At 32.1% G+C, this 27,001-nt stretch overlaps 5 protein-coding genes and 2 long non-coding RNA genes across 7 annotated transcripts; 5 read left to right on the plus strand and 2 right to left on the minus strand.

The window, feature by feature from the left end:
- Nucleotides 1-3,205: 3,205 nt before the first annotated feature.
- On the plus strand, nt 3,206-5,438 carry LOC145968928 (uncharacterized). The gene is made up of 7 exons (XM_083094819.1): nt 3,206-3,245; nt 3,311-3,639; nt 3,901-4,249; nt 4,517-4,747; nt 4,832-4,945; nt 5,131-5,286; nt 5,382-5,438. The coding sequence occupies exons 2-7, from the start codon at nt 3,383-3,385 to the stop codon at nt 5,430-5,432; spliced, it is 1,158 nt and encodes a 385-aa protein (XP_082950945.1). The 5' UTR covers nt 3,206-3,245; nt 3,311-3,382; the 3' UTR covers nt 5,433-5,438.
- A 449-nt stretch (nt 5,439-5,887) lies between these two features.
- On the plus strand, nt 5,888-7,371 carry LOC145969111 (uncharacterized). Its single transcript, XM_083094965.1, has 2 exons — nt 5,888-6,603; nt 7,017-7,371. The coding sequence occupies exons 1-2, from the start codon at nt 6,353-6,355 to the stop codon at nt 7,369-7,371; spliced, it is 606 nt and encodes a 201-aa protein (XP_082951091.1). The 5' UTR covers nt 5,888-6,352.
- Nucleotides 7,372-9,720: 2,349 nt separating this feature from the next.
- On the minus strand, nt 9,721-11,088 carry LOC145968949 (uncharacterized). Its single transcript, XR_014437929.1, has 5 exons — nt 11,013-11,088; nt 10,699-10,883; nt 10,546-10,601; nt 10,306-10,431; nt 9,721-9,879 (listed from the first exon to the last, which is right to left on the minus strand). It is a non-coding gene; the product is annotated as an uncharacterized LOC145968949 (long non-coding RNA).
- A 229-nt stretch (nt 11,089-11,317) lies between these two features.
- On the plus strand, nt 11,318-15,414 carry LOC145969112 (4-vinylanisole receptor-like; the record flags this gene model as incomplete). The annotated part of the gene is made up of 6 exons (XM_083094966.1): nt 11,318-11,598; nt 12,066-12,423; nt 13,888-14,118; nt 14,198-14,326; nt 14,781-14,936; nt 15,227-15,414. Coding segments are annotated over 6 exons (1,206 nt in total), but the record flags the coding sequence as incomplete, so codon positions are not given.
- A 515-nt stretch (nt 15,415-15,929) lies between these two features.
- LOC145968929 (odorant receptor 13a-like) lies at nt 15,930-18,351 on the plus strand. Its single transcript, XM_083094820.1, has 6 exons — nt 15,930-16,280; nt 16,402-16,756; nt 17,170-17,391; nt 17,568-17,681; nt 17,778-17,933; nt 18,009-18,351. The coding sequence occupies exons 1-6, from the start codon at nt 16,003-16,005 to the stop codon at nt 18,057-18,059; spliced, it is 1,176 nt and encodes a 391-aa protein (XP_082950946.1). The 5' UTR covers nt 15,930-16,002; the 3' UTR covers nt 18,060-18,351.
- LOC145968948 (uncharacterized) lies at nt 18,201-19,760 on the minus strand. The gene is made up of 3 exons (XR_014437928.1): nt 19,266-19,760; nt 19,009-19,175; nt 18,201-18,950 (listed from the first exon to the last, which is right to left on the minus strand). It is a non-coding gene; the product is annotated as an uncharacterized LOC145968948 (long non-coding RNA).
- LOC145968923 (uncharacterized) lies at nt 18,924-24,925 on the plus strand. Its single transcript, XM_083094812.1, has 9 exons — nt 18,924-19,121; nt 19,339-19,693; nt 20,824-21,051; nt 21,123-21,236; nt 21,438-21,593; nt 24,132-24,362; nt 24,428-24,541; nt 24,652-24,807; nt 24,875-24,925. Exons 1-9 carry the CDS (start codon nt 18,967-18,969, stop codon nt 24,923-24,925), a joined length of 1,560 nt encoding a protein of 519 aa, XP_082950938.1. The 5' UTR covers nt 18,924-18,966.
- Nucleotides 24,926-27,001: the final 2,076 nt, after the last annotated feature.

Genomic DNA, 27,001 nt, shown 5'->3' on the forward strand with positions numbered 1-27,001 from the left:
TGCCAATATTATGATTTCCTGTGAGACCGCGGATGATGACCGAACAACGTCTAACAGTTTGCAATAACTTAACTGCAAGGATGATTTATAGAAACAATTATGAAGCATTTTGCGCGAAACGCAACGAATAATAAATATAAGTCGACATATAATATCTATTTTTTTCAAATAAATAGCTTCGTGAAAAATAAATTTAATGATATCGAGCGCGCGATAATCAGTTTTGGTTTATAAAAAATATGAAGATCGTTGCAATTTTTCACTGAGAATTTTTCGAAATCAAGTCGGTTTTCGCCGAGAGTATTCTCGTAACATATAATTGTCGCAGTACATTACATCCTGCGTTGTGTTTCTCGTTCTCTTATTTTCACTCGCGGAAAGTTAGAGGAACGAGAAAAGAGGAAAATGACGTTTATCATCGCGCTCTTCCGAAGGAATTGTTTCACGCAATACATTTCTTTTGGAAATGGCAGTGATGTATACATTTATATGAAATACGCGAATCTTACATCTGCGTTCGTCGAGAGGAAATAGCGCATCCACTCTGCCGCTGATACGGATAAAATTTATTACCTGATGTAACTTTACAGGAGCAGAGGGATAAGAGAGAGACTTCGTTCTGCACGTGCAGTTGTAAAATTGTCGCGTTATGTCACATGAAAGCCGACCGGAGGTGCTAGAATTTTAGCAGACGTGAATTCATGCAAACACAACAATATTTATTCACTCGTCACAGCTATTTTAGATTGAAACCGAAGGAACGATTTCAGAAAAGTTATATTTCTTCCCGAGGCGGATATATTTCTTTTACACAAGCGATATATTTTTTTACGCGTAAAGATATATGTATGAACGTAAAACTTAAAATTCACGTTTTACATTTAATTAATTTCCGATGTATTTTAAAACTTGTCTAAAATATTAATGTATTTTAAAACGATTTATGAAAATGTTGGTCAAACATAATGTGAATACATAATAGAGATGATAAATTGAACGGTTTGCTGTTATTATATTTTATAATCTGTAGATAATTATATTTCGATTTTTCAATTGCTCGAGGGACAGAAAAAGTATTTATTAAATTATAGTCGTGCATTTTGAAAGCTCACATGTCGTGATCGTATCGTGAGCGATGTAAAATTTGATAAAATGCGCACGATCAGTCCGCATTTTATCTCCGATAATTCCATTTTCCCGAGGATCGTATATGAAACGGTCGTTACACATTTAGATGCACTTCGTACAGTGGTCTTCGACCTGGCAATTGCAATTGGATGATAGTCGTTTCGAGCGCAAGCAGCATTTTATTCGCTGCTTCTATTCGGGATCAATCTTTTATAGACGGTTTTTATGTTATAGTTGACCGTACGCTTTCATCTAACATCAGTAGTACACATGACTTACGATCAGTCATGCTTAATCAGGAATGGTCCAAAGGAATCTCCTTCATAGGAACGAACGTGATAAAACTGCGAAATACATCGGTTTCACGATGATTTTACGTACATGCAGTTGGCTGTAACAATTGTCGGGTTTAATCAATTGTCGAGAAGCTCTGACAGAGAGAACGATACTTACGAATACCATCGGTGGTCCGATGGAATTCACTTTGCGGCTGATCGGCGTTTGGATGGATTCCTCATACGAATTCCTGCAACGCGTCCTTTGGGCTATTTGCTGCTAGTCACTGCAGCTCTAGTACTGGTACTTCTTCATTTACATCGGTGCTCAAACATTGCCGGATTTCCTAGACTTTTTGAGTTTAATTTTTAATGATCAACCTATAAAATTAAACATTCTTTGATTAGACGGGCAGTAAAATATGAAATAGAAAAAATTGTATTGATTATAAGTTTTAATATAACATTTTACATCTGGCAATAAATTGTCATGTAAATTGATGCGCTTTTTGCACTAACGGGAAATTAAATCTCGAGATTCTTTCAGGAATGATTTTATTTTGTTGAAAAATATTTTATTTCACTTATTTTATATATTAAGAATTTATACAATTTACAATTTGTTTATATATTATTTAATTCAGGATCAGATAATATTTTTGCAACAATGACGGAAGATTATAATAAATGCGCATCCGTTTGTTCAAAGACACAGACGATAACAATGAACAATTGACTTTCAAAATGCATTTTACTTATTTTACATATTATTTTTATATATTATCTTTTTAATTTGATTTTGCAGTTTTTTATCAGATGATTATGTAATAATTCTCAATACGACACTATTTGATATTATTTTGATAAATTTTACTGAATTTTGCTGAATTTTGTTTTAAATTAATTTTGTATTATAACAGAATTTTGATTGTCAGATATTTGATTTAATATATTTTAGATTGTTGGTAAATCGTAGCTGTCAGTATAATTTTGAATTCATCAATCATTTATTGAATCATTTTTAGCGATATTTTACATTGCGGATGCGTTGATGTTATATATATCATGTATTGAAATTTTAATCTATTTTAATTAATAACAATAGAAATAATTGCAAATAATTATTTAAAAATTGTGTGCAAAAATACTTGACTACTATTCATTTTTTGCTTTTAGTTCATTTTCAGCGTAAAGGTAAGTTTGTCAATTAATCAAGAAACAAGAGAATCGAAATTTCGATTTGTAACGAATTTATTTGCTCATTAATGTGAAGAACACACACACACACACACTATGTGAATCATAACAATCGGCACTTTTTATTAAACTCATTTTATGTGTGTCTACGTGTAATTAATGTGTATTATGTAGTAATGAATTGTTTTTTAACACCGCACATACAACACTAGTTTTAGAGAACAGTTTTAGGAAAGAAATCTGCACTCTTAACGCTGGTCATGCCAATGGAACACTCTCATGCTTCGCATTTCGTGTCGAGAATATTCGATTCTCTCCTTCGTGGAGTCTTCCATCTTACTATCAAGTAACTCCGTAACTCAGTAGCAAAAGCGCAAGTTTACCGCCTGCATTTTTAAAGCAAATAACATTGCGCCCTCAACGACATCCGACACGTAAAGCGCAAAACTTGTTATTTCGATACAGCTCTTTTTTTCGTCGACAAAAAGTCTGAAATCATACGGTTGTAGTTCCTTCTCTTATAATATACCACTTATATATGCGATGAATAATTTCTAAATGATTATCGGTCACCGTGGAAGACTCGTGCTTGGACGACGACCCCTCCGGAATCCTTGAGGATTACTCTGCGTTGCGTGACGAACGGTGAGATTTCCTATGTCGTATCGAACTAGTAACAATGTAGTAACTTTTGGACATCTACCATTAAGGACGGCATTAAGGGAGGCTATTGTCGGACGTACCGAAGAGGAGTTATCTCGTTAATCGGAAGTTAATGTAAAATGAGCTTCACGACCACTGTGAGCCCCATGGTCGAATTCGGGCTCCGAGCCATCGGGATTTGGCCAGGTTCTCCGCGCAGCACGTTATATCGGATCTGTTGGACGATCTCCTTAGGTCTTGCGCAAATGTTTCAGTTCAGATACATCGTTGCCTGCATCAAAACTAATAATTTTCTAGATCTGGTGGACAGCATAAGCACCACGCTGCCTTACAGTTTGCTTTGCTTGAAACTGATTATCCTTTGGCTCAATCAGAGGTAAGATATTTCATTATATGTAACTATTTTTCGATACACAAATTGAAAATATTCTATTAAGTTGCTCATATATAGTATAATAATTTTTTGTCTTACCTTCTTACTAAAAAATCGACGATGAGATTTTTACAGAAATTAGTTATTTATCGACGGTGAATACCATATCTGCACAAAGTTACAATTTTCTTTTTTATAATATATATTAGATGGATATCTAATTTGATCGATTTGCGTAATGTACATTAAGGATAATCTTTTCAGATTATTTAACAATATTTTAACATCGATATCGCGAGATTGGCGCAACTGTGATTTTATAGCTTGCAATATGCGTATCATGATGAACAAAGCATATCTCTCGCATCGTTGCTCGATGTTGATTATCGGTGTATATGCGATGGCCGTTATAGTATACAGTTCCGTAATAATAGAACTTAATAACATCGATACCGATGTTGAACCCGCTGAAAAAGAGCTTCTCCTTAAAATGCAATTTCTCTTTGTTTACGAATTCTCTCCTCTTCGTGAAATCGTTATGTTCGTTCAATTTATTCAGTTATTAAGTCACGCCTCAATAATTGGGATGCTGGATGCACTGATCATAACATTAGTAAGTTTTTCATTCTCTTACTTTGACAAATGCTGCGTTCTTTAAATTTAATATATTAACATCGTTTAGCAGCATAAACGATTATTCTTGTCTCTCTTTCTAAATTTGCCTGAAAATTGAGATTAAAAAGAACTTGTATTAATTAATTGATGTTGTCACGTGTATTAGCAATCATATATTTCGAATGTAAAAATCTAAGTCGCTTCTCTAAGTCAGTTCTCGTAAGATCTATTTGCTTTATGATGCAGTACACTATCTTGGTTTTAGATACTACATGTAAGTGGCCAGGTAGATATTGTGTGTCGAGGATTGTTCGAGCTATTTTCAGGAAAACATGAGTACAAGTCGTACAAGGATGCAACAAGCACAATTATTCGCAAGCATCAAGATATTATTGCGTTCTCGAATGATATCGAGAATCTCTTTTCTTACATTGCGCTATTGCAGTTTCTTACGAATACACTTGTCATATGTTGCATAGCATTTGCCATCGTAACAGTGAGCCTCGTTTACGAAAATTTCGTATTAATGAAACAATATATATGCATAGGTCTGGTAGTAACGATCTCTCTGATATTTTAGTGTATTCAAAGCGATCAAGGATACGCCTTGCTGTTGAAGTCCCTCTTTTTTTATATTGCTATCACTTTGGAAGCTTTCATCTTTTGCTTTGCTGGAGAATATCTTAGTAATAAGGTTTAAATAAGTCCTTGTTGTATAAATATTAGTGATATGAAATAATATTTTTTATTTTACAAAAAATTATTTTATTGCACAAATCTTTCAACATGATAATATTATCTTAAAAAAGCTGGTTTTCTAAATGAAATATATAGCTGCTTAAATATTCCATCTTTGTTAACGATACAATTTTTTTGCAGAGCAAATCGGTTGCAAATACAGCTTACGAGGTTCTTTGGTACGATGCGAAACCTAGCGAAAATCGAATTTTATTGATTTTAATGCTAAGATCACAGAAACGATTGACTTTAACAATCGGGAAATTTAACGATCTGTCATTGGAAGTTTTTATGAGCGTAAGATAATTTAAAAAGTATATCTTTTTTAGCTGTATAAGATGTTCTTTCTTATTTAATAAAAAGGTAATTGTAAAATTAATATTATATTTCAGATTTTAAAAGCTTCTGCATCTTATGTATCGGTATTGCTTGCAATGTCTTGATTAGCGAAAAATATTTATTGCAATGTACATATACATATGTATACATATATATGTATATGTATATTTTATTATCATTATATATAAGTTACATTTTATATAGTGTATTTTTATTTTTATATATTTTATTCAGTTGTCGTTTCCTTCATACACGTTTCACATTTTCCTTAAATTTCAAAAATGGAACGCAAAGATATACACGCTGTGCTCTCATGATTTAAAAATATATAGCAAAGCATTTATCCTACGGTGTTTTTATACCTCTCACATCGTGCAAAATTCAGACGTTTATCGAAATTCTCTCTCTCGTTCAAGGTAAGGTAGATATAAGCATCAGATAAATGTGTCAAGAACTTCTCTCTCCTGATATATTATAAGATATACCCTTGATTTCAAGATCCCTTTCCTATACATGTATATATAAAACGATATTACATGTATTTTGAAAATTAATTTTTTTTTTGCGTATTGCGTATTTCTATGCATTTGTACCGATCGTCCGCGAAGATTCACCACTATCTTTTATTCCGGAAATTTCTCTTAAGGATGGTCACTCCGACTTTTTACGCTTTTGCACTGACATACCGCGCTTTTCCTATTTCCGTTTGAATTTTTAAAGTAAATCACCTGCAATAACAAGGAGAGGTGGTTTTCCTGTTTCGGAAGTTACCAAGTACTACTCTCGCCGATTCCTCGTTCGAAGTCTGCAATCATCGTTCGATCGCAGCAACTTTTTCCTGCATTTCTGAGCACTTTGACGAAAATACACGTCTAGCGTTCGCGATTGGTCAGCGACTGTTAAAGTGGGGTCACATCCGAGATTCATATTAACATCCGAAAGCTCATCCTCCGGCGAGCGCGTAGCGATTGTACGTAGCTTCGAGCACTTGTAGTTGGAACTTGTGTGAAACGGAAGTGGCGCGATGATACCGACCAGCACCGTCAGTCGACCGGTTGAAATCGGTCTGCGTCTCACTGGGATTTGGCCGAATTCTTCTATTTTCTTTAGATTACTTTGGTCGATTGTGATGGGAACAGGGCTGATCTTCCAGTATCGATATCTCTTGACGCACTTCAGCATCGAAGAGCTGCCGAATCTGATAGACGGATTAAGCACTACTTTACCGTACACTCTTCTCTTTTTCAAGCTAATTATCCTGTGGATTAATAATCGGTATGTATTTTCTATATTTCTCCACTGGTTTAAAAAAGCACTATATTTTTGTGATGTCAAATATATTTAGGAACTAAAGATAATAATATTATGTGAAATACGAATAAATTTTAAAGTTTTCTGCAATTTAATCTTTAATATTTTAGAGGTTGAAATTCTTTATGTGTCTGAATTATTGTGTTATTTCTTTTATGTGTTAGAAATATATAATTTATATAGAATATACTTTTAACATAAAGATATTTGGTAATCACAAATTTTGTTTTTGATGAAAAAATGATATTGATAATTAGTTTTTTGGATTCCTTTTCGTGAGCTTTGCTTCCTTTTCAGTGAATTGGCAGCGCATTTTACACGCGCAGCTTGTAAATATAAAATACATTATTATTCACGACATTATAATTGTATTGCAGAATTTTCAATGATATTCTGAGGACGATGTCTAACGACTGGTACGAATATTCCAGCATGTACACAATGATCGACAAAGCGAGCCTCTCACATCGTTATTCAAAACTGGTGATCGGTGTTTACTCAATGGCCGTTTTACTTTACAGTATCGCGACCATCGATTTTCGCAAGCCGATCAATGACGATTGTCGGCAGTTGCTTATAAAAATGGAATTACCTTTTGTTTTTTGCGAATCGCCGATCTACGAGATCGTGGCGTGCGTCCAATTTGTTCATTTAATGGTGGTTGCCTCTACTATTGGTATGCTCGATGCATTAATCGTTACTTTGGTAAGTTATTATTGGCAGCATTTGTGATCTCTCTTACTGTGTTATTTATATTCCACAGTTCGTGATTCTTATAATTTTATAATGTAATATTTTTTTTAAACTTCGATGAGATAAAACACAAATACTAGATGGATTAATTAGAAGTTGTCTCCACGATGAGTTTCGATAGGTCAAAATTGTGATGAATAATAAACACTTGATGATATAATTTCCCCAAGGAATCTGTATCCTAGAAATTTTCTCCTTTTTTCTTCTTAATTAAGTTATGAAAAAGTTGGAAAAAAGGAAGTTTAATAAAGGAAATCTATTCTAGGAAAAGATTGCATCAGATATAAAAGTCAAGTTACTGATAATTAAACAAAGCTGTATTTTGTTTTTTGCAAAAATAATAAAAATATCAACCAAAAGTCGGATAAATATTTCTCTATACACATTTTTTCTTAAAATTTTGAACTGATAACAATTAACGATATGTATTAATATTTGGATTATTACGAGATACGTAAATTAAAAAAAGGCGTTGATTTAAGGAAAATAAAATATAGGTGAAATAAAATAGAAGAGATTTTTAGATGACACGAAACGGTACGATATAGGACGCATGCACAGTAATACGCATGCGTCATGCAAAGATTGACAAATTCGATCCCGAAGAGCGATCGATATCAGGTCATATATTTTTATATCGTACCTCCCTTATATAAGGGTTCCACGTATCCCCTCTCTTAAATCTGTCTCATTCTTCCCATTTGTTCGTACTTTCGATCGACGATCCTTCCGCAATGTAATATTGAATTTTTCACGATTCCATGTAGTAATGGTCTTCAGGGATGGGCTAATTTCGCTTCCGGTTATTTTATTTTACCTACATTCCCGTAGTGACATGACCACATTCTTATCTTGAGTTTTATCAGCTGACTATTGCTATTTGTTTCGAATTTTAATAAATAAAGAAGTTTGGAAAAAAAGACAAGACTTGTCCATCTGTCTTTTCCGAAACATTCCTCTTTTAAATTGTGCACATTTGTGTATTTTGTAGCTTCTTTTTCATATTTTTTATTCGATATATCGATATATTTATAATTTTGACATATTTTTATATTTTTTATTAAAAAATTGAATGAAAAATTAAAAATTAATTTTACATTTAGTATAATATTTTTTGATATATCACATTTATTTTTCTTATTCTCTCTCTGTTGAAGTGTATACTTAGTCAATATTAATCATAACTGAATATTTATGATATGCGTAGATGATGCACATTGGTGGGCAAATAGATATTATGCAACAGCAGATAGGAGAGATTTGTCCTAAGGATAATAAATATGATTTATCTATTACTATTGTGAGATCTTTAATCAAAAAACATCATAAAATTATCGCTTTTTCGAACAACATTGAGAGTCTTTTCTCCTCTATCGCGCTGATGCAATTTGTGTCGAATACGGTGATCATATGTTGCATTGGATTTCTCATAGCAACTGTAAGTATTCTGCAAGTATTCATTATATTAAAATCTTCTAAATATCTTTCATCTTGCACATATTTCAGATCTTTTTACTAATTTTTCTACTGATTATTGCACTTTATAAAAAGTTGCAACGTGTGTATAAATATTATTTTACTTGTACATGGATGTAGTTTAAGCTTTTTTGAGGTTTTAGCCTAATTGAAAACAGATAATAACATAAACTTTCAATTGTATCGTTTTATACACATTTTTTTTTAATATCATCTGCTAATATCATTCTTGTAGCAGTGGTCTCAAACTGATATATTCCCATGCCGACAAACATGAGTTTCTAAATATACTATTAAAATCACAAGTACAAGGTTTATATATGTGTACAATTAAAAACGATTTTTGAATGTACGAGCATTGTTTTTAACTGTTTTGATATAATGATGCATATCAACTTTGCATCCGCTGAAAAACTACGGAATTGATCGAGGGCCCGTTGTGGGCCGCACATGATAGGGGGAGGGAGAATTCACTTGTTGCTCCCTTATTGTCTGAGGCCTCTGCAGCGATCGAACTCTTCCTAATCATTTCTTCTTCAATGATCTTGATTTTTTCTTCAAATCTTCTTCTTGATCATTTTCTGGCTTATAGTCGTTAGGCACAGATGAAGGCGTCAGGATGTTAATAAAGACTGCATTTTTCTACATTGCTATCGCTTTGGAGGCATTTATTTTTTGTTTCTCCGGCGAATATCTCAGCAATAAAGTGAGTATCTGAAATCACCATGGCAAAAGCTTTTACGCGCAAAAAAATCATTAAATTATATTGCTCTAAAAGTGGAGCTAATACTTACGCGAGAAGAAAACGCTACGTTCGCGAGTGCCGCTTCTGAAGATGACTTCTCGCGTTTTTCGTCCTTCTATCCTCTCCATGCACTTGTCCCTCGTTTGTATTCTAGAGCAGAACAATCGGTGATGCGACATATGAATCGCTTTGGTACGCTCTCAAACCCCGAGATAGCCGTATTCTGCTGTTCGTGATAATGAGATCGCAGAGGCGGCTGACGATCACTGCGGGGAAATTTATGGATTTATCATTGGAAGGATTCACAAGCGTAAGATTTCTATAATGACGGAATTTTTTATAGCTACACATATAAATTTAAGGACAGATATTGTAATGTACATCTACATTATAATTTGACAATGCACTGCTTACGAGATCAAAATTAGCTATTCATGTTTAGCACTAAATGTCCAAGTATAATTATGAAAAATAATAGCTAATTAAATTACTATAATATGAAACAGGACAATATAATTTAAGAACAAGGCAATTGACAATATATCACGTGTGAAAGTAATTTTGTGAATTTTACACTTATTTTACAATATTTGTAATAATTGTTAAAAAACTGTCGTAATTAAATATAATTTATATCATTTATTTCGCTTATAATATAGTTAAATTGTTTTGTTTTATTAATATCTACTTACTAGAGTAAATTGATTCATTATACACTATTTAATTTTCCAGAGTTTGAAAGCTTCTGCGTCGTATATATCTGTTTTATACGCAATGTATTGATGTCGATGAAGCGTATACAAAACTGTATATACAGGCTGTAAACGTCAAAGTATTATCCATTTTCTATTGTAAATGGATTGTACTAAAATAATTTGATTTTAACATGACATAGAGAAAAGCCGTTTAGTTTTAATATAATTTTATCTCACCTATAACATTATTTTTATCGTGAATTTTGCCGTCCTTTCCTCTTCGGATCAAATATCTGACCCCGATACAAGAATGAATGTATATAAAAGAAAAAAATTTGAAAATACTATCGTGCTATTTTAATTAAGAGAAGTGCCATTATATATATTCACCAAAAATTTTATCGTTAAAACCGTTGAAAATCGGGAATCTGAAACTCTCTCAATTCGCGATATCACTGCGCTTCCATAGAAATCGTCGTTTGCATACTGTACGCGCTTGGGAACATCGATGCGCGCATGATCGGTACCATTTCCACCATTTTTCTGAACTTCTTGGAAAATTATTCGTCATTATCCTAGATTATAAACGTTTGCTCTTGCGTAAAGCGTAGAAAAAGATACTTCTTGCATTTTTCAAGCAAATAATCTATCCCTCCTCCTTATCAGCGACATTTTTTTATGATAAAATGAAAACAACATTGTACCTCTTCGATTTTGCAAGTCTTCGTAATCATAACTCGATTGCTGCAACTTTAATCCCCTCTGCCTTGTGTATAACTCTTGTATTCTCGATCAGTTACAATTGGCCGGCGATTATCTTGCTACGGCCACGTTTAATCGAGCCTTGCGTGATTAACTCGCTATTCTAGAGTCGTTTTAGAATTGTAGCTTGATATCCGTGACTTTACAACGTTAACGAAGTCATAAGTGCATTTTGGATTACTTTGCTGTGGAATTTTCAGTCAAATTTCACAGCTAATAGATGTAAATTTCGGTATAAATTTGATAAACTGTGCCACGCGAGAATCGTAAAATGATACTTGCAAATATTGTTGCCCTCTCGGTGCAAATCGGTCTTCGAGTTGTCGGAATTTGGCCAAATGCACCATACACATTGTTGTTTCGATGCGGGTGGATATTCACCACAGGCATAATACAAACTTGCCAGTACTGGTGGATCATTATCCACTTCGGAACTGAAGATCTCTCGCATCTTTTAGACGGTTTAAGCGTCACTATGGAATACACTGTGATGCTTCTGAAATTGATTATACTATGGTTAAATAGTCGGTAAGAGAACATCTCTCTCATACATCTTTTAATCGAAGATGGAAACTATGTGCGTGTGTGTGTGTGAGAGACCATCGTGTATTATTTACTTTATTTTCCAAAATTTTTTTCTTTTATTTATCCTTGTGATAACAAAAGTATTTTCTCTCTCAAATAAAAATCTTATATCCCATATATCTCTTATCCTATCTCTGTTCTTGAAAATATAAAGGCTATTTTTGTATTTATAAGAAATTGATTTATAGAAGAGAGAGAAGAACTTAATATAATTTATTCCTGAGGATTTCTTTGTTTTCTTTTGCTCGCATCATCGTAATAATATTCATATATATTTTAATAGAAAATAAAGAACATCTATATTTACCGCTAAGTGTGCGTTTGAAGGATCAGCCCTGCTTTCTCCAATTGTTTCCATCTTAGTTCGAATCATTATCTATAGAGTAAACGAATAGAGTAAACTGCCGCAGTATATTTTACGACGCCCTAGCTGCGATGGTCTCGGATTGGAAGGAAGCCACTATCAACGACGTGCATACCATGACGAGCAAAGCCAATCTGTCGCGACGCTTTTCCAATGTGATCATCGGGCTTCATTCAGTGGGAGCGTTTACTTACGGCATCGGCGTTCTCGTATCCCATACCGACGACCATGATGCCGATGCGATTGAGCCCGTTCGAATGCAACGCGAATTCACGCTGAAGATGCAGCTCCCGTTCGAATGCAACGAGTCGCCGTTGTACGAGCTCGTTATGTGTCTGGAGTTCCTCCACCAATTGGCATCCTCTGCCGTGACCGGCATACTGAACTCTCTGATCATCACGTTAGTGAGTGAAATCTGCAAAAAAAAATTCCTTTCTTCTAGGCTATTACTTCTTTTATACATAACTAAGCACAATATCGACGGAGTCATTTATCTCTTTCGCATGACAATTATATCTGTAATACGCTATATATACAGGGTGTCCGATTCGTGAGAGACCAAACGAAAAGTGATGATAGATTGGGTCAAACTAAGAAGAAAAGTCCTCTACCATTTTGCAAAATTCGCAATAATTATTAAGTAATAAGCAAAAATGTCCCGGCACATGAGAAGCGGTAAACCGCTTGTAGTGTGTGATTATTAAGTGATCAAACGAAAAGTGGTGATAGATTGGGTCAAACTGAAAAGAAAAGTTCTCTACTATATTGCAAAATTCGCAATAATTATTAAGTTATAGGCAAAAATGTCTCAGAGTATAAGAAGCGGTAGACAGATCGCTTCTCATGCGCTGAGACTTTTTTGCCTATAACTTAATAATTATTGCAAATTTTGCAATATGGTAGAGAACTTTTCTTTTCAGTTTGACCCAATCTATCACCACTTTTCGTTTGATCACTTAATAATCACACACTACAAGCGGTTTACCGCTTCTCATGCGCCGGGACATTTTTGCTTATTACTTAATAATTATTGCGAATTTTGCAAAATGATAGAGGACTTTTCTTCTTAGTTTGACCCAATCTATCATCACTTTTCGTTTGGTCCCTTACGAATCGGACACCCTTTATACTCGTGGACAAAATTAACGCATAATTTTTTTTTTACTTTTTCTTTAAAATTTTTCGTTAAAATTTACATATCAGCTTTTAAAGAAAAAGTGAAAAAAAATTATGCGTTAATTTTGTCTAGGAGTATATATATGTATATCAGCACACACAGGAAAGAACGAGATACATCGAATGTCCATTATCGTTGAATATCGATAAGTACTCTTTACCAGTCAAAAGGAGATTTTTTCTTCTTATTCTCTCTCTTAATTAGCTTTTGTAGCATGTATAACATGTGGGAGTTACATTCCGGAATCTCAAATCAAAGAAAAAGATGCTCGTGTAAACATACATCTGTTAACTTTTCTGAGTTTCTTATCCGATTTTTTGTTAGCATACAGAAGAGCATGCGAGATTGTTAGCGAGGATGCTTAGAGTAAAATATTAATCTTAGAATCTGTAGCTTCTCGCATTCTATGATTCGGCGCTTTTTTCAAACTTGATAGTTGTCGCAAAAATGATTGCAACTTTAGAATTGAGAAAAATTAAACTTTTTTTTTACATAAACTCTATTCTTCTTGTTTTAAGATTTCAAAATTATGAAATCTCACAAAAATCTTTATATAAGTTTTATTCTTCCTGTTTTTAGATTCTAAAATTTCTCATATGTTTTATAATATATCATAAATAATATATTTATAATTTTTTTCTACGTATCAATTATATTTTGATTGAAGTTTCTTAAGAATGTGTGCTTTCAGATCCTTCATGTGAGCGGTCAAATAGATATCTTGTGTGACTCATTGAGGAAAATCTGTCCGGAAAAAAATAATCGAAAATTAGCCGTTTCTATCACGAAAAAACTGATTGGTAAACATCAGAAGATCATTATCTTCTCAAACAAAATCGAAAAGATCTTCTGTTACATTGCATTAATTCAATTTATGTCAAGCACGTTAGTAACTTGCTGCTTAGGGTATATGATCGTGACAGTAAGTAGATCACTAATTGTAAGTAAAGCGCAAGTAAGTTGCGCGAAAAGACGATCTACAACGCAGTTCGATGTTGCAGTCAATCAGCGCGATACAAGTCTCCGATACGATCGATGGCTCGGCATTAATGAAAGCTATAGTGTTTTACATGGCTGTTACGGTAGAGGCGTTTATCTTCTGCTTTTGCGGGGAATATCTCAGTGCCAAGGTCGGAACGCACAATCGAAATCCTTAGACTCGATTCACATTGTAGAGACGACGCAGCGTCAAAACGCGGTTCGGCCATGATTTCAGATAATGGCAATTGCATTTTCATAATGGAGAACGTATCCCTATTTATAATCATAGATTTGAATCTTCTCTCTTTCAATATAACGTTACGATGTGTCCACAACAATTACATATATGTTTCTTATATAAGTTTTTTTTAAATCATGCTTTTTTACGTATTAAATAATTTCAATCAGTAACATGACTTTATAATTTCTTGGCGAGAACGCAAATATATAATAATTCACAATGTGATAATTTTAACAAAAATACTATGTCCGAATCATTGCTATCTTTATGGTATGAACGATGTTTTATATCGATAATATATGATATCGATTTATACATTTGTCTCATTCTGACAACGCGACATCTTTGCAACACTTCTCCAGAGCAAAATGATCGGTGATGCAGCATACAAATCAATATGGTACGACTTGAAACCCAACGATAGCAAACTCATCCTGCTTATAATGTTGAGATCACAAAGGAGGATCACCATCACGGTTGGAAAAGTAATGGACTTGTCGCTAGAGGGATTTACGAGTGTAAGATTTCTGTATATTACATTTTTCCCACCTGATTTCAATAAAATCCTATTCATTTTAGTTGAATACACTGACATTCTGAATAATCGATTTATTTTATGATTATCGATTTTATAAGAAGCTCTTGATCGAAAAAAAAATATTTGCATCATGAAAATATTTAATTGATTATTACTTGATCGATTTATTTATTCTTATTATATTCCTTTTTCTATACTCTTTCTATACTCTTTTTTTCTTTATACCTTTATTTTTTTATTCTCATATTGTTTAATATGATATTTTTATAGATCGTAAAGGCTTCTGTTTCATATGTATCAGTATTGCATGCGATGTATTGAAAATCGAAGATAAATCAGCGTGTCTAGATCTTCATTAGATATATGGATCTAAAAATATTGAAATTTCTTTATCGATTCTCGTTTATGGATATCGATTCGATGTCTATGATGTGAATCGATGATGATTATAGATAAATATAGACAATATGTGTGATGGTGATGTATGAAAAATTACCTTCCGCAGTTAATAATAAAGTGCTTAATTTTCACAAGTGCTTATTTTTCATATATACCTTTTCTATAAATCTCAATAAAAAGAAATAATTTATTAATTTATATTTTTATAATTTTTGTTGTACCTTCAAGTAGAAGTAATCGGCAATAGAAACGTTTCAGTTGACAGAACTTTATGATTAAGCGATGTGTCTTACACTTTTGTTCATCTCTTTATGTTCGCATTATGTTTCTTACATCGTATATTTTTTGTCTCAGTATATTTAATTTTTTCTTTGCATTTTCAGCGAACGCTGAACAGTCTTTAGAAAGTTTTATGCATTTTTAAGATAAATGATTCGATAAATGGCGATTTTTCTCATGTTTCTTTCAAAGACTATAATCCAGCAAATTGGCAAACATTTAATTCGCGTTCGCCATTTCTGCGAAGTTCAATTACGATTGATCGACGGCTTATTGTCGCATCTTTCTCCCCCTTCCCATCTTCTGTATTTTTTGCCACGATTGCCAACGAGATGCGCATGTAGAGGTCGTAGTTTCTCGTAAGAAATATGAAGTTGGATAGAGGTACGATGGGACGTGCGAGCACCATCAGTGAATCAGTCGAAGCAGGCCTACGTTTCATCGGCATGTGGCCGCATTGTATATACGCGAACATTAATTGGTGGACTTACATCGCATCGGTGGCGGTGGTGCAGTATTTTCAATATTCGTACATTCTGGAGCATTTCGACATCAGTGATCTTTCGGTTATTATAGACGGTCTAAGCATCACGTTGGGTTATAGCCTGTCGTTTCTCAAACTGATCAATCTCTGGTTCAATCGCCGGTATAAGTATTATCTTTAATGCTCCGCGGATGAGCACAAATCATATTTACCATGAAAATCATTTCGACTTATTTTCTATCTTGCTGGAAATATGATACTGAATGTTTGAAACGTTCCGTAGAAAGCTACATGTCATTCTGGATACGATAGCTAAAGATTGGAGCGACGGAATCGCGATTCATTCGGATGTATCCACAATGATCAGGCACGCCAATCTATCTCGTCAATGCTCTAACGTGATGATCACGACGAACGCGCTGTCTGTGTTTTTTTACACGATCGGTGGGCCGATACTTCGATCGGTGATCCATAAGAACGATCAGGAAACTATAACTCGCGAGTTACCCATCAAAATGGAATTTCCTTTTAATGTTGACAACTCTCCGATTTTCGAATTGGTATTAATAGTCCAATTGTTTCATGATCTATCTGTAGCTTGTATAATCGCTATGCTAAACGCTTTGCTTGTCACATTGGTAAGTTTCGATCATATTTTATGTATGGAACAAATTTTAGAAAATTATCAAAATCAATTTTGTTGAATTCATATGAAAGAAATCGAACAATTATGTTTTATTCATGTATTCAATAAGAAAAAACGATATGTATGTATGCTATTTTTTTTGCTTTGTGCATTCGAATGGTTGAAATTAATTTTATCTTCTTTTGTATTATTTGTTACAGTCTGTAATTTTATTTTTATGATGTACATATTATATTCTGCGTTATTCTTATTTATTAGTGTGTTTTGTTGTTTTTTCAATGGTATAAATTTTTAAAAACGAATCTTGCACTGCAGTCTTTTATTTTTAAATATGAGTTTGAGCTTTCAGATTTTTTGAGAAAATAGTATATCACGTTGAAGTGTCTGTAAAATTAAACGTTCTAGGTACTGCACATAAGCGGTCAGATTGATATCATGCGGCAAGGCCTCCTGGAAATTTCCTCCAAAAATCACTCATCTCTAACCGCTATTAAAGTTTTGATTAGTAGACATCAAAGAATCATCAATCTATCAGATAATATCGAAGATCTCTTCTCAAATATTGCATTGCTTCAGTTCATCTGGAACACTTTGGTCATCTGTTGTATAGGCTTCTTGATTATAATAGTGAGTTATAACTTTATATGTATATTTTTTTATTTACTCTTTCTTTTCCCTCGTGTGTATGCGATATATTCATCTGAAATATTAATTTCTGTAAAGCGTGCAAATTTAAATAAATATACATATGTAGTAATATAAATTTACGATATCGCAGCGACCTACATGTTTCGACATTGCAGTCCATCGGTACGGAAGAAGGTGCTACGATGATAACGAAGTCTCTCATCTTTTACGTCGCTATAACTCTCGAGGCATTCGTCTTTTGCTATGCCGGGGAATATCTCAGCGCTAAGGTCAGCGCAAGGGAGTGTAATGGTAGCGTTGTAGAATTCCTCAGATTTCGAGAGAGGCACAATTAGACGCGATTCATCGCGTAATTAATATTGCAGAGTAAATCCATCAGTGACGCCGCATACGAATGTCTCTGGTACGATCTGACGCCGAGCGAGTGTCGAATCTTGATGTTCCTGATGTTGAGGTCGCAGAAACGATTAACCATCACCGCAGGCAAAATGACCGATTTATCCTTGGAAGGTTTCACGACCGTAAGTCTATGTAATTGTACGTCGAAATTTCTATCATTGAAACTGAATTAGAAACTGGATGTTTAATTATTTCAGATTATGAAATCGTCTGTGTCGTACATATCTGTGTTGCGTGCGCTGTATTAAAAAAGTTTGCGAAAAGGATTGCATTTGGCAAGCCTCTCTAGAGAGAAACGGAAAGAAACTAATTTGCATCTCTACGGCTAACACAAGAAGTTTATGCAAAGAAAATGCCATAATTCTTATACAAAATGGCAGGAATAACTTTAGTTTTATTCTGTTGAACGGAATGTTATAAAATATGTACATATAAATATATAAAATTCTATATTTTATCGCATATTCTTTGATTTTTTTGAATAATACAAGCTAAAACCCTGCTGTGCAAGAAATAACAATTTAGAAAATGTGTAAAACATTACTGTCATTAGTAATAATCCAGCTTTTCCGCTGAGTGTTATTAATTCAGAACTTTAATAAATATTTTCTATTATATTACGTTTCGTATTACGCTTTTTGCTCGCAGATATTATTTCTTTTTTCAAAAAACATCGCGCACAGGTCTTTTTCCGTTGGATATAGATGTTATTAGAAGTGATCTTCTTCAAATCAAGAAATTTCTAAGGCAATTATGCACTATTAAATGCTCTATTTCAGAGGATAATAGAGGGTAGTTAAGTTGCGTTTTGTTTTTTATCCGGTATATAAGCTTATAAGTTTTTAAGAACTTAATAGCTTTTTGGAAGCTTAATGGAATTTTAATGGCATTAAAATAGTCGACGTATAATTATAATCGATCATAGGAAGACCTGCGCTTTATCAACTTCGTACAATTATTCAGCAAACGTTCACTGAGCAAAATTTATTTTGTGGGACTTTGACATCTCGATAGTCATCAGTTTGTAGCGTTTAGTGGCCGTCATACGGAGCAATGAAACGCACAAGTACCATCAGTCGTCCTGTCGAAATCGGCCTGCGTTTTATCGGCATGTGGCCGGACTCGGCTTACGCGACTCTCTGTTGGTTAATTTACATGGTGACAATGGTGATAGTACAATATTATCAATACGCGTACGTTTTTGCGCATTTCGACTTGAATAATATTCCGCTTCTCATGGACTGTCTCGGTCTTACTTTGGCGTACACTCTCGCCTTTTTTAAGCTTCTTGCTCTATGGTGGAATCGCCGGTAAGACGCGTTCCGTTGCAGACATATGATTTCAAATAATTAAATGTCCCTCTTCTAGAACAATGGAACATTATTACTAAGAAATTTCGACGAAATAAATAAAGATCTAAAATATAATACATTTAAATATTTTTGTACATGTACTTTTGTAAATGTGTTTTCCATAAAGAAGCCTTTTAATATGTACAATACTCGATATATAAGCCGCTCCCTGCAGGAGATTTTATTTCATCCTGGCGGCGATGGATCGTGATGGGAGAGAGTGTGATATCAACGATTCGTACGCGTCTATGATGATCAATGTGGCCGATGTATCGCGACGTTGCTCCAGTGTGATGATCAGCATTAACGCTCTAGCTGCCTTTTTCCTTTCGATCGGCGAACATCTACTTCACTCGTTGAATGATGTCAATCGTGTTGACAATAATTCTCGGGAACTTCCCATAAAGATGGAGTTCCCGTTTGACGTCAGCGAATCGCCCATCTTCGAGTGTTTTCTGATCGGACAATTTCTCTACGAATTGCTGCTGGCTTCTATAGTTGGTATGGTGAATGCGTTACTCGTTTCACTGGTAAGTTTCACGACTCTGCAAAAAAAATGTTTTCACATGTATCTTATAATATTTAATCATTCTTCATAATTTTATTGCTTCTAAATAAATGTATCCTGTCATCTGTTATATTTACATATTTACATATATATATATATATATATATATATATATATATATATATATATATATATATATACAGGGTGACCCATTTTAACTTAGGCAGCCAAATAACTCGAAAAATAAGCAAGATAGAGAAAAATGTTTTAGACAAAAGTTGTATGGTTTCGAGGGGGCCATAAGATGGTATCATTGGTTTGACCTTGAAGAGTCATTTGAAGGTCACGTGAAGGTCACTTCAATTTTTTTAAATGGAACATCCTATATATTTTTGTACATTCTTGTAGCTCATCTCGAGAGCTTTCCAAAACACTATAATTAAGTACATTTTCGTTAAGTACTTTTTGAGTTATGAGGCTTGAAATAATTTCTTAATTTTACATAAACCGTAAAATATCTTGTAAAATATTCATTTTTCGATTACCTTACCTTAATAGTTTTATGTACAAAATAATGAGAGGAATCAATTGGTGTAAAGAAAACACATAGTTGTTTCGAAGAAAAAATATGTAATTTGCAATTAACAATTCCATATTTTTTCTTAAAAACAACTATGTGTTTTCTTTACACCAATTGATTCCTCTCATTATTTTATACATAAAAGTATTAAGGTAAGATAATCGAAAAATGAATATTTTACAAGATATTTTACGGTTTATGTAAAATTAAGAAATTATTTCAAGCATCATAACTCAAAAAGTACTTAACGGAAAGGTACTTAATTATAGTGTTTTGGAAAGCTCTTGAAATAAGCTACAAGAATGTACAAAAATATATAGGGTATTCCATTTAAAAAAATTGAAGTGACCTTCACGTGACCTTCAAATGACTCTTCAAGGTCAAACCAATGATACCATCTTATGGCCCCCTCGAAACCATACAACTTTTGTCTAAAACATTTTTCTCTATCTTGCTTATTTTTCGAGTTATTTGGCTGCCTAAGTTAAAATGGGTCACCCTGTATATATATAATTAATTAATTAATGATTGGAAAAATCTTGTACTTTGAATAATATTAATTTTTTTTACAGATACTTCACGTAAGTGGTCAGATTGATATTATGCGGCAAGATATAAGTGAAATTTCCAACAAATATGATCCCAATACATCCTTAATCATTATTAAAACTCTTATTTGCAAACATCAAAAGATTATTACTTTATCAGAAAATATCGAAAATTTATTTTCTTATATTGCTCTGATGCAACTTCTGTGGAATACTTTGGTTATCTGCTGCACTGGTTTTGTAATTATAATTGTGAGTAACGACTAGACGCTCTTTTCTTTCATCTCCGATTGAGAATAACTTTTCCTCGCTTTACGTTGTAGAGCATAGGTACTGATGAAAGTGCGACGACATCAATTAAATCTGTGAGCTTTTATATTGCAATAACTCTGGAAGTTTTTATACTCTGCTTTGCTGGAGAATTTTTAAGCGCCAAGGTTTGTAAATGAGTTTTTTCATATAAAAGCACTCGTCTCGTTCATGATTATCTTCTTTTTCTATCGTATCTTAAATTCAAAAATTAATTTTTATTATAAAAAATATACAAATTTAAAAAACGTATTTTTTGAATGACAAGAAACATTTTCGACTTTATCATTATTGCGCATTTCAAATTGGGAATTTTGTTCTAATCCTAGAGTAAGTCGATTAGCGATGCGGTGTATAATTCACTTTGGTACAATATGCCACCCTCTGACAGCCGTATTTTATTATTCGTGATATTAAGATCGCAAAAACGATTAACGATCACTGCAGGAAAAGTAGTCGATTTAACTTTGGAAGGATTCACAAGCGTAAGATGTTATATTCTTACAAACATTTCATTTTTTAAATATTTATTGCATCAACTATATATTTTAGTTTATGCACAATTTTTTAGATTATGAAGGCATCAGCTTCTTATGTATCAGTATTAAATGCAATGTATTGACTTTGGGGTGATGATCCACTGAATATATTTGCTATTGTCTCAGTTATAACAATTTTATTAGGCAATCATTATCGTTGAACGAATGAAAACTATGCAAGTTATAAAATTATATATTAAAATTATATATTAATATAAAATATTTCTTATACATTCAATGTATAACTATTTTTTATTTATAATAACTAATTTATTATTTTTTGAAAGTTTCTATAAAATTTTCTTTATCTGAATTTTTTGTGCTTTCCTTTCCAATGAATTATTAATAAAAATATTGCAGATCTAAAGGAGAAAGTACGGAAAAGAGCACACAATCTTATAGATTTCAAAGGTTTGTTCACGTTTATTGAATGTATGTTTATAAAGCTATTGCTCAAAATTTTAACTGTTGCTTCATCGAATCCTAAATTAATAATTTTCTCTTTTTTAATTAATACAAATACTTGACTATTATTCTTACTATATATTAAATATAACAATGTTATTTTTATAATTTTTTAAATGTTTACATGAATGTTTATATGAAATTTTTAATCTGAAGTGTTTCTTCCATTTATTATTAATTTATCACAATTATTTTTGCGTTGCATTTATAAAGAAAATTATTGCTGTTCTATATATACTGTTCCACTTTTAATTTTTGTAATGGATGGAAAATAATATGAAAATTTTCCGTTGCAAATTATATTCTAATATTTATGAAATAATTTGTTAAGATTTTTGTATTCACTTTCTTTATATCTATTTGAAAATCGATAACAAAATTTATAAATTGATTTAAAACAATTAAACATTTTTATATTGCAGTTCGCCGGTATGATATGCAAATCCGCTTTTACGCTATAACATTGAAGATTTCAGTCTTTACTTGAAAATAAGAGAATATAAATGAGTATACGAGTGAAAGACAAAAAAGGACTCGTGATTATGTAGCAAACATATTTAATGTTCTGCTATAATAAATGTTTTTAAAACTTTTGTGCTATTTTGTATTTACGTCTCGCAGATATCGATATTTTTACTTAGATGTCGCGCATAATTTTTTCTGTGATGGATATAAGTGAATATAAAACTGCTTTTCAAAGAATATACAATAAAAGACATATTAAAATAATTACAAAATTAAACAATTACAAAATGCAATATTAAAATATTCACTGAGTCAAAGCTAAAGCAAATTATTTATAATTATATACCTTTTCTTATTTTTAATCGATAGAGCTAAAAGGCTGTAGATAGAGATCTAATGCGATGAAGAATATAAAGTATAATTATGATTGATTACGTTCAAAATAGCTTGCGGTTTATCGTTTTTGCCAAGACTATTTAATGCTTTAGTTATCATGCAGAACATGTTGAAAAATATTCACGTGTACTTTATTCTCACTGAATTCGAATTTCCATTCTGGTGGATTTGTTGAGACAATAGTTCAGTGTTTAACAAAGAACAATGAAACGTGCGAACACCATCAGCCGCTCGGTCGAAATCGGTCTCCGTTTTATCGGTTTGTGGCCGGATTCGACTTACGCGACTTTCTATTGGTTTAGTTACATGACGTCGATAGTAATAGTGCAATATTATCAATATGCGTACGTGCTTGGACATCTTGAAATAAACGATGTTTGGCTTCTTATGGATTGTCTTAGTCTCACTTTGGCATATACTCTCGCCTTTTTTAAACTTCTTGTTTTGTGGTGGAATCGCCGGTAAGTGTGTTTTATTGTAAAACAAATGATGTAAACTGTAATCAATAAAATTAAAAAATTGCTATTAATGTTGACGCATGAGGCATGAATGAAAATACGAAAATATTCATTATTATCTTTTAAATAAAATTACATGTGCAAATTTATTCGTGGCTTGTACACATGCGAAAAATATATTAATACATAGAGTGCTTTATATTTATTGCTATCTGCAGAATATTTTATCGTATTATGAAAGATATGGATGAAGATTGGAAAGATTGCATTGTCAACGGTTCGTATATGTCCACGATGATGACCATGGCAGATCTGTCGCGTCATTTTTCCAACATAGTGTTCACTGTAAATGGCATCGGTGCATTTTTTCTTTCGATCGGCGAGCATTTGTTGCAATCGATGAACGATGCCAATCGAATTAACAATAGTTCTCGAGAACTCCCTTTAAAAATGGAATTTCCTTTCGATATCAGCGAATCACCAATTTTCGAGTGTTTTCTAATTGGACAGTTTATCTATGATTTGATCATAGCTTTTGTAGTTGGTTTGATGGATGCATTGCTTGTCACATTGGTACTTTTAAAATAATTGTTTTTACGGAAATTAAAAATTGCAATAAATTTCAGAATGATATTAAATGAATAGCAAGATATTTTTACTTATAATATTACTTCCGATAAAAATTATTTCGTATTTCTAGATACTTCATGTAAGTGGTCAAATCGATATTATGCGACAAGATTTAGCCGAAATTTCCCAACACAATTACGATCATAATACATTTGTAATTATTATTAAAGACCTCATCTGCAAACATCAAAGAATCATTGCTTTATCGGAAAATATTGAAAATCTTTATACTGAAATTGCACTGATGCAAATTCTATGGAATACATTGGTTATTTGTTGTACTGGTTTTTTGATTATAATTGTGAGTAACTTTGATTGTTTTTTCACTTTTTAGAAGAAGATGACTTCTTATTTATTTTATTGTAGACTATTAATACCACTAAAGATATATCGACTTTGATCAAGTCTGTAAATTATTATATTGCAATAACTCTAGAAGCTTTCATATTTTGCTATGCTGGAGAATTTTTGAGTGCCAAAGTATGTAAAAGAGCTTTTACTACGACAAGTTTTAAATATCTATTATTTTCTATTTACGTTATTTATTTTATTATTATATACATGTTTGACATGATTTATCCTGCTTTCAGAGTATGTCGATTAGCGATGCAATTTACGAATCACTTTGGTACAATGTGTCTCCAAATGACAGTCGTATTTTATTGTTCATGATGTTAAGATGTCAAAAACGATTAACGATCACTGCAGGAAAAATCATTGATTTGACGTTAAGTGGATTTGCAAGTGTAAGGCATTATATATTTTATAGATACATTTTTTAATATGCCGTATTAATTACATGTAACTTTTTAGATTATGAAAGCATCAGCTTCTTACGTATCAGTATTAAATGCAATGTACTAAGTTTAGAGCAATGTTGATTGCTATATATGTATATTCTCTATTAGCTTGGCTGCGATAGTTTAGCAAGCGATAATTATTGTTGATCAATTTGATTACACAAATTACGAGATATAAAATTATTTTGTTGTAAATTAACTTTTATATTTTTTAAAAATAGACAATTGTCTTTGTTTGTGATAACAATTATTTTGTATTTCCCTATAAAATGTGAACTTCTTTTGTCTCAGCTTTCTATGTTTCCATTTTCAATGTTAATAAGAATATTGCAAATCTATTAAGAAGAAGAGGTACAAACATATAGTTTATTATAACTTGAAAGGTATGTCTGCACATTAAATATACGTTTTGTTTATGAGTCTTTTATTCAAAGTTCTAATTATTACTTAACTTTCCACTAGCATTTTTTTTCACTAATATTTCATTATTATTTTAAAAATCATATATATTGCATGCTTTTCTTTGTCAAATTTAATCTTCACATTTTCTATAAATATTCAAGCACTATGCAGGTTTTCATAATCAATTGTATTAATTTATTATGGTACCTATTCGCGTTGTAATTTGAAACTGCAATTTAAGGAATTCTTACTATTGTTTATTATTGCTTTTTTGTAATATTAATCGGGATTGATATGCGAATTTCTTTTGCAATAATCTTTTTTTATAAAAAAAGTGTGAAGATTTTTGTATCGGTTTTTATTGGTCCAATATATATTTAAAAATTAGCACAAAATGTAACATGGTTATGATACAAGTTTATATAATTTAAAAACGATTTACATTTTTACACAGTTTTATGCAGTTCAATGACATGAAAGAATATGTTCGTCCGCTTCCCTACACTGGATTTTTATATTTTATCGAAATGGGAGTGGGAGTACATGAACAAGAAGATGTGAATAAAAGGCAAAGAAAAGTGGATCGTATGTATTACAAACATATTCAATATCTAGTTATAATAAACATTTTTCACTTTTTTCTGCCTTATATTTGCGACTCACAAATATCATATTTTTAACTTTGTGTGTAATTTTTTTAAAGAAACTTATTAAATGGATGTGAAACTGCCTTTTAAGAAACAAATGTACAATTTTAAAGCAATTATTTTATAATAATAAAGTGTTCACTCAAAGGCGAACATAATTGCATTTTCTTTTCTAACATGTTTAGGACTCGAGTTACCCCTTTTTCAGAATAAATCAATTAACTAATTATTAGATATGAATTACCTCGATAAAATGTGGTACATCTGAGTCTCTTTAATTTCAGTTTTATCGTTAGTTCACGTTGGTGTGATTTTATTGATCTTAAAAACGATTGACAATTATTTCTAGAAAAATTATTAATCTCTCTTTGACAAATTTCATAAGTGTGAGATATCACAGCGTAAATGCAACTTTTAATTTTTTAAATTCTTTTTATCGAATCCATTTTTTAGATAATAAAAGCTTCTGTCTTCATGTATTTATATCGCATGCGATGGATTAAATTAGGAATTGTCTATCTAACATTTTATCAAATATTTTGCATTTGGATGCGATAAATTATCCATCAAATATTTTTAACATAAATATTACAGTGACAGAGAATGGAGATAGACACAAATATATATATTTTAATAATATGACATATTAAATACTTTTCTCTATATTACAAATATACCTTTATTATCTCTACGTTTGAAGTACACACTTTAGTCTTCTTGTCTGTAATATTTTCCATTTTCTTTATAAACTTTCAATATACTAAACGTCCGTCTATTATTTGATGACAATTGCTGTACGTTATTTGTATAATTTATTACATGGCTAGACAAGAGATCCAATTTTTAGATCCATCAAGAACATAAAATCACCATTCGTTTTTTTAACGCCACTTTTAAGTTAAGTTTATTAATAATGTTGACTATGTGTCTGTTCTTTTGAAGATGATTATTATGTAAAGATACACGTATATCTTTCTTGCGTGCAAAAACCAATAATCATTGATCTATTATCGCAATTTAACTCATCGTCCTACGGTTTATATTACATGATTACGTAATTGCAATTGATCATTGCCCTTCTATCTCGTGAT

This window comes from Camponotus vicinus, unplaced genomic scaffold, assembly GCF_025532165.1.
Source record: "Camponotus vicinus isolate PSW18456_S1 unplaced genomic scaffold, iyCamVici1.0 SCAF_3, whole genome shotgun sequence".
In the NCBI taxonomy this organism is placed as follows: domain Eukaryota; kingdom Metazoa; phylum Arthropoda; class Insecta; order Hymenoptera; family Formicidae; genus Camponotus; species Camponotus vicinus.